The sequence below is a fragment of the Battus philenor genome, unplaced genomic scaffold (assembly GCF_028537555.1).
Source record: "Battus philenor isolate CCGP_79_NKW_IND1 unplaced genomic scaffold, ilBatPhil1.0.hap1 SCAF_21, whole genome shotgun sequence".
Lineage (NCBI taxonomy): Eukaryota > Metazoa > Arthropoda > Insecta > Lepidoptera > Papilionidae > Battus > Battus philenor.
Genome location: NW_027181684.1, coordinates 8578299 through 8586990, shown reverse-complemented (window position 1 = coordinate 8586990; position 8692 = coordinate 8578299). Strand labels below are relative to the sequence as shown.

General features: G+C 33.7%; 1 protein-coding gene across 1 annotated transcript in view; it reads right to left on the bottom strand.

Moving 5' to 3' along the window:
• Positions 1-1559: 1559 nt before the first annotated feature.
• Fur1 (Furin 1) overlaps positions 1560-8692 on the bottom strand; it is a 128451-nt gene continuing 121318 nt past the window's right edge. The window contains exons 15-16 of the mRNA XM_068766685.1: positions 7755-7860; positions 1560-2988 (exon numbers count right to left, since the gene is read on the bottom strand). Coding sequence (XP_068622786.1) covers positions 2333-2988; positions 7755-7860 — 762 coding nt within the window. The 3' untranslated portion in view covers positions 1560-2332. The remainder of the gene's footprint in view (positions 2989-7754; positions 7861-8692) is intronic.

Below are 8692 nucleotides of genomic sequence, written 5' to 3'. Positions count from 1 at the left end.
TAATAAGAAGGTTGGCAAAGCAATGGGAGGCGATGCGTAAATGTAATGTGAGTGAATGTTGTATGTTGAAGGTATGCTGAATATAATAGAAAATATGAAATATGAAAGAGGGAGGGTGAAAATAGTAGGGTGTGTATCCCTGTCCTGAAAACAATTTTAAAATAAAAAAGGTTCCGTCCATCTGTTCTATGCGCTATAATATAATATAATAGTCGCACTTGACCTTGCAAATTCGCTGGGATATATCGATTAGGTTCGTTTGTTTGAATCTATTCATTCCTAATACGATCTTGTACTTATGTAAATAATAGATAGATATATGGATAGATACATCCCGAGCGTAGCCCTCTCCATGGCTTGTTGAGCGAATGTGAGCTAGCCAATGAGGCCAGAAGCGTTCCTGAATCGTAGGTCATCACTGTCATTAATCTTTAACATGGCTTCAAAACAATAATCCAGTGGTTTTTATAATATATAATATATATACAAAAGGAATTTTGTAAATGATGAACAAATTTAGTTTGTCACAAATTTTTAGTTACCACGGTTGTGTGTCTTCGGACATCATGTAAAAATTGAATCCATATCTGTTAAAAACAAAGCTTGTGTTAATAAACATCGTATTAAATCTTTTCTATTAATTTGTAGAAATATCTAACAATCGAATCTAATATCGAAAACTGTTTAATTAATTTTAATTACATTAACTAATTTAAAGGTATTTCGTGGAATATGTGTGCAAATAATTATACCACTAAGTTTAATTAACCGCGTACATGGTTATTAATAACAAACATGCCTTGTTATACATATGGTACACAAGCGTCTTCTTAAAGAGATGTTGCTCTGATACAAGTGAATCTTATTTCAGAGGCAATTCTTTATGATATTAAATTAAGTTTATAACTATGTCTACCACGTGTCATAATCTAATTATTATTATTTATTGTTGAATGAATGAAGTGGTTCTTTTTTCATTCATAAAAAAATTAATTTCAGCTGCCAAAATAGAAGCGACAAATCTATAGCACAGCTAGCCCGTAGACTCCGACCGATGGTGCGCTTTGAGCAAACGCCGCGCGGCTGCTGGAATCCTTTATGACATAACGACCTTTAATTTCAGAGGGTATAGCTATAAAATTTGTAAATACAAGCAGTTCTCTTCTCTTTTGGTATTCAGACACCCCCACAGATCGAAAACTTAACTTGGCCCTCTACGCGAATTGCACAGAGTTCGTCACATCAGAAAGAGTTCCCGTCTCTCCTCTCGTGTAGTTTAGCTAGACGAGATTTGACGTGAACTTTGTCAAAAAAAAGACTATAACTCCTCTGAATGACAGGCTTTGTTTATTAAATTGTACACACAATTATTATATAACAGTAAAAGCTGATCAAAGACATGTCTCGTCAGACACCGTGTAAATGGTACTCGAACTATCTGTATAAAAAAATTATGCAATTTTTGTTACGATTAGTGCACGCGTGTGTGTGTGTTCTCGTCAGCTGTTTGTTCATTCAAGTTATAGATAATAAAATGCATAGTAAAATAGGAACTTGTTTATTTACATAAATCGTAATAATTATTTACATAAAAAAATTATAACTAGTTTTATTATGTACTTAAAATGACATGGCAACTTGAGCATACCTTAAGTAGATAGTGACCTTTTACATTCAGAGATCTTATTTCTTTGCCTTGTGCTGTTTTCATTTTTCTCTTTACAACCATCAAGTATTAATGTCTTAAATATTGAGCACGTCACGAATCACAAGCATTTCTCTTTATATATATCTTCATAAATGTTACGAGCATGCATTAAAGTCGTTTAAACTTAGGGTCCAATAACTTTATAAGAGGCTGCGGATAGTCCTTTCATTTCTACAGCAAAAGTTTAATACTGCAACGAGAACTTGTGGTTTTATGAATTCGCTTATGTGATTCGTGCAATACGCTGAACGTTTCTCTCGTTTGCAAATTGTAAAATATTTATAAAGCTTTATTGCTTTCAAATTTAGTCTTAGTTTTATCTATAACACAACGATAAATTATTTCCATTCTGATAGTGTTTTTTTGGCCATTTATAATAAAAGTTATTAATCTCACTTCATTATCAAAACAAAGGAATGTTTTATCACATCTTTGGAATGGAAATTAAATAATGGACGAAATTATGCTAAGACTTATTATAAAATATATCTAAATTATACACATTTATCCGCCTTTGCAACGTTTGTGACGAGCGATTTTATTATATCACAAATCCAACCCTGCATCAGTTACATGTATAAACCAAACTCGGTACATCGTTTTGTTAAAACTTTAAAAAAGCAGTTACAAACGCAGGTCATCATCCGACTCGCTTTCGCTGGAATACCTGATTGCTTTATGAATTTCCTCTTCGATCTCCAGTGCACTTTGGTGCTTGTCGTCAACCGCTAATTTGTTGTAAGCCACCTTGATGTTGGATTTATAATTATCTTTATTACACAAATCATATTTTCTGATTAAGAACTTGGCAAAAATACACAATCCAACAAAACTGAAAGCGAGTAAGAGAATAGCGAAGGCAATGTTGAGTTTGTAGTGCCAGTAGGCGATGGTGATCTGTGGAACGACTGTGTTCGGGTAGCAGTAGAACTTCGATTCAACGTCGGTTAGATTGAATAGCTGAGCGTCGTCTAAGCACGATAGACACTGACTGTTGTGCGGTCCAGAGCAAGTGGCGCATGTGTAGTGGCATGGTAGACAGAGAAGAGGAGATTTGGCTTTGGCGCCCGTCTGTGATACCATGTCCAGAGCTTCTGCGGCTGTTGGTGTTGAAGCGCCTTGTCGCTTGCTAACTGCGGCGGTGGGGCTAACTTGTTCAGAAAAATATGTTAGATTTCTCCTCCTCGAGCTCCGTTCCATTAAAACCTCGCTGGCGTACGTACCGTCCGGACAATGTGCGTGACATCGACCGTCGTACAAGTGCAAACCCTTCGCGCATTCTATTGGAACAGAGAACAAGATATTTTAATAGCTATAGTGAACATAGGGTCGTCCGACACCACCCAGCACCTCGATGAGGATCCATGCATGTTGCCATCTCTCGCCAGCCGACCAATGATGCAGAAGATGCGCGACGAAACCACGAAGTCAATAAATAGAATTTCGAAATTAGGGATTAGGTCATTTAGGTATGGTAGGTAGAATCTCGTCACTGATCTCAAATAACTTTATGTAAGATTTAGATACGGCTGATGTTATGTCATACAATGAGAATGCAAACAAACATTTTAGGCATGCGATGGAAAGTGCACAAAATTAGATGAAATCAGGAATGTATATTCAGTTTAGTGTACCCTCGAACCGAATGATGCATGCGTAGAATGTGATCGGTGAGAATAAAATATAAATACGTGCAAACTACAAAAGAATTGAGAAAATTGGCGGTAAGTAAGAAAAAAACAGATTAGCATTAGTAAGCAATTATAAGCGAAGCAAGCGTGCAATAAACAATACGACATCACATCACTGAGTGACATTTCCAGTTTCCGACGAGGAAAATTGATAAATATTTAAAAGTCCTGAAGTACCGCTAGGTCCTTATATTTATAACAATTTTGGCCAAAGCTGCGATCAGAGACAAGACTCGACATCCATTTATAATAAAATAAAAATTTTGTAGGAAACATTTTTATTACTTTCCCTTCACATCATATTCGATATATACAAATTATTCTTTAACATTTACAATAATAAATACAGTTCACTGATTATCTATAATATGCCGACCTTGATTAACAATTTCAAACAGTAAAACTGTTATAAAAATGAGCTTCATCTCATTGAGCCGCAGTTGATCCGATTTTTTAGCATTTCTTACTCGACAGTTATATTCATACTTTACACCTACACGCATACAGTAGAAATTATTTTATCTAACAGTCAATGAGTTATCAAGATCGTTCAGTCGTTTCTAACATGTTTCTGAGCAAATTTGTACAAGTCTCCAAATTTATTTCTACTCATATTGTAGACCTACTTAATTATATATATACATGTTCCACGTAGTCTACGCTATCTTTACGGATTGGCAATCAAAGCTATGATCACAACCACATTATACAATAAAGTTTAACACATCCCACACATTGCCGATATCTTGAGTGTTGACATACAGTATCAGTGTGACAGCTTTATTGTATCATAAAAAAATATTTCTTATTACTTCCTATTAATATTTGAAATTGTTTTTTTTTAAAAATCGAACGTGTCTCCGTCGGTTTCGGGTGTTTTTTTTTTTAATTTCAGTTTATATATGGCTAGTCATTAATTAGTAAATAACAATAGACATTAAAAAAGCTGTCACACAAATTATGCAATGAATTTCTATTACAACGAATTCAAATTTACCACTTAACCAATTAATGTTTACTTAAAATAATAGATATGTGTACCGTATGAACTATGCTATACAAGCGTTTTGCAGTGAAATTATTAGCGTTAAGTATCTCTTACGCATTGTTGTAGTTATTTATTGAATTATTTAAGTTATACTTATAATATAAATAGAAATACGATCTGGCTTCATGTAGGATAAGACATCTTGAAATTATTTCATTAATTTTATTGCTAATTGCAGAAAATCCTCTTAATAAGAAGACGTTATTCAAGTATTAATAAATTTAAACCTTACGTACACTGACATTATACTTTGTAGGTGTTTTCTTTTACTTTTCATTACTATAATAAGGTTCATAAGTATTGAATATAATATGAATATGTTTTATCATAATATAGATATAATAAATCATTAAAACACGTTTATTTGATCAACATCGTCGAAGAAAGAATTTAGAAAGAATTTATGCGTAGTTAACACCACAAGTCACCTAAAGTATGCGTTATAATAACAAACCCAGAAATTAAATATATGTTGACAATGTTTGTGTAATAAAAAACATAATGAAAATTAAGCATAATGGTTGATTATTCTCGATGTAAGAGCATTAAAAAAAATTCTAGTGTTCCCTCTATGGGAGCATTACCCTTCCAAGGTTAAGTTGTATAACATGATAAAACCGGCTACATGGAATACCAAATAGATCGCCGCTGTGGTCGTAAAATTCTGGACTGTAGACCATGGACTGACAATCGCAGCGAAGAGACAGACGAATTTGTAAGAGTCGGTGAACCCTGGATGCAGACCGCTTCCAAGCGGTCCTATTAATAATCTATGAGGGATCTGTCTATGTACAGCAGTGGACGTCATACAGATGTTTGATTTTCTTAATTAAATGACTATAAATAATCGATTTCGTGGTTACAAGTTTAGAACAACCAACAATAGGAAAATATTTAGAAACACTTTTAATAGTTACGCGAAGACCGTATTAACTTACTAACCGACCGTACTAACTTAAAAATGTGTTATAAGTATATTTTAAAAATTGTTTAGTAAAAGAATAGAAATAGCTAAAAGAAATAATTTCATAATAATGAAAAAAATTAAAAAATTGAAATGTCTTATCCCAAAAAATCCAGATAACACAAACAAGCCTTTAAAGAGTATCGCTGCATGGTCGAATCTGATTTCATTAGCACTAATCCTGAACTTATTGCCATCATATTTACTTAGAGCAAACTATATTAACATTAAATCATTATATTCTCTGTATTAAATAAATAATTCATTTGTGAAACCATAACAAATAAATGCAATTCATATTTGGTTTTTGTTTAAAATGGTGGACGTGTGACTCGGTGACCTTAGAAAAAAATCTTTCCAATAGATCAGATATCATTTTATATTATTTAAGATAAAAGTAAAACAATTGTGAATATACTTTATGTGGAAAATAAACTATTTCTGTATAACTGGTAACAAACGTGCTAAAAGCATAACAATGGACTGAAATAATTAACAGGTTTAAGTACAGAAAAGTCGGTCAATCAACATCCAGGTCTGCTGAATTGAATATAGTAACCTACGTAAACTGAACATTCAACCAGCACTCCTGTGATCACTTGCCTTTTTATTGTTCTCAGTTTCACGATGCAATTACCTCATTAAAATGGACGTCATAGATTTTTTTTATCATTTACCAATGTAATTGCACTTGTTCCTAGCTCATCAAAACTGCCAATTGAAAGAATTGTCTACTACCTACCGGTTAGTGGATATCGTGCTAACACTAAACATAACACACCTAAAGAAGTTTCAGCTAACGGCGTCATAAGCGAACTCGATGTGTACTAATAGTAAAAAACGTAGCGTAGTACGCCGTGCATTTCTGGCAATGCGACAAAATAGAAGTTAGGTTATAAAATTACGTACATACATTTGTATAGGTCTAACAAAATTCAGGCCCAGAATTTTCCTTGATTACAATCTATTATGCAGAGACTTCTCTTTATTATGCAAGTGATATTTTGAACACAAATTCGGTGTGGAATATTCATAGAAATTTCTGGACCTTACAATTATTATGCTTAAGATATCTAACACTCACCATTACTACTAAAATCACCTATATTACGACACCCTTATAAAATAGGGTCACTGTAAATATTTTTGGATACCTAAGACATATAACGACATGAGCGAGGTCTATGATAGAAATAATTTTACATCTGATCAGACAGCGGCCGTTATTTAAGATATTTTATAAACATCAACAAAAACCTGTTTAAGGACAGTCTAGCGTTAGCTATTGTAATTTATGACAAGTTATATTCATAAAAAAAAAAAAACGTTGAATAGACAAAAGTACACAAGAAGATAAGGCCAGTAATTTTTATTGAATAAAATAATAACTAGAACGAATTGACGTTCCACCAAAGCTTCGGTGGCATCGATAAGAAAACTGTTATAGGTCGTTTGCGTTCAGAATGCAGTGATTCATCATCGTTCGCCTTCTACGGACCCTAACCTATTTAATAGTTCTCAGGTAGAAAGATAAATTCACAGTAAAGCTCCGCAATACAATAAATATGTAATGGATGAAACTCTTTGAAGCAAGTGTTGAAATTCTCTGCATATATTATAAACTAAAACTTATTGCATTGATGCTAACGAAAACAAATGGGTAAATGGTAGCCAATAACTCGAGATTTGATGTGACTGACGTGGTGAACGAAATACATGACGTCATGGAACTCGTAGAATAAATTGATCTAGATACGATATTAATAACTTTATTCTGATTTAGAAGACTGTTAAGTGTATTTTTGATCCATGGAGAGCGGAGCATTTCGCTACGAGATGACGAATGAAAGTAACCAGTACCCGCGGATTTGCAAGTTATAAAAGCAATGGGCAAGCCATATAGCACGCAGAACAGAGAGTCGCTGGTGTCTTAAGGTTTTAAGAAGAGACCACAGATCCGAATTTTAACATCATGATAAATATGTCTTTAAACCCTCCAGTATTACTAATGACTCACTGCATTCTTAACGCGAAACGACTAAAGTTATGTTGATAACGTTAAAATTAATTGCAACTTGTACTTATTGATAAACGCGCTTCATGAAATTGAACTATAATCACAATAAGATTGGCACTAGCGTAATTGGGCATGCCGGGTAATCAAGCATGGCGCCCGAGCGGGCCTGGAGTTTTGTATCGGCGGCTCAGCTAGCCACAACCTGACCCAAGCGGTTAGTGCACAGTCGCGCGGAGTAAGACTACCGGAGTCCACGCTCTGTGAGTCAGAGTCAGCTAGAAACAAGGATTCTGCTGACCACAACAGCAGCAGCAAGAGGCACAAACCTAAGCAGCGATGCGGCAGCTGAGGGGTGCTGGTTGCGCAGCCTGATACAGTTGCGCCGCCGACGCCCGATGACCCCGACGAACCCAATAAGCCTTCCTCGCGTATCTAACAAATAATAAATACATCATTTATTCAAGACGAACATGAGCTTGCAAAGAATTTATATATGTACTTCTATATGTACATTTATGCATGTCTTTACCTAATAATATTATCTATCAATCTTTATAAATATATAAAGAGCATGGTTCGAAAAATGTGTGAAAGCTTAAAAGGGAAATCAGGCTATTTACTGTCAATTAGCGTACGGTATAAAAACAACGTAATGATAGTGTAGTATAAAAAACTTTTTCGAAATTCGGATAACTACATATAAGCCAGTGTAAGAAATGTTCACTTTACATAAGGGAAAATTTCTGACTCACTGATCATAATATTTCTGGAACCATAACTTTCTAGTAATCTTTTACTTGCATGCCATTAGTCTAGAAAACATTTTTTAATAAACAATTGGCTGATATGCGCGTCACGTACAGGAATATACAACATCTATTGACTAATAATAATGGAAGTAACAAATAAAAAGAGTTTGGATTAGCTATTTATAATTATAAAGAAATGAGAAAAATTATTGGAACCTATAAGTATAATTATATTTTAGAGATAACATTACATGGATTCGTACATCACAGCTGAACCAAATGAAATTTAAGATTAATGTGCGTGAAATTATGTTTGTGATCATGTTTGAGAAATTGAAAAAAATATTTAGGAAATTTTAATTCGGAGTTGACAAAAAATAGTGTAATATTATGTCATAAGAAATATATTTTTTTCTTGAATATTGCGAAGAAGAAAAAACTTTTTGAAGTCATATATTTCGTTTTTTGTACATACAGTAACATTTAAATATATTTTTATTGGACCATCAAAAGAT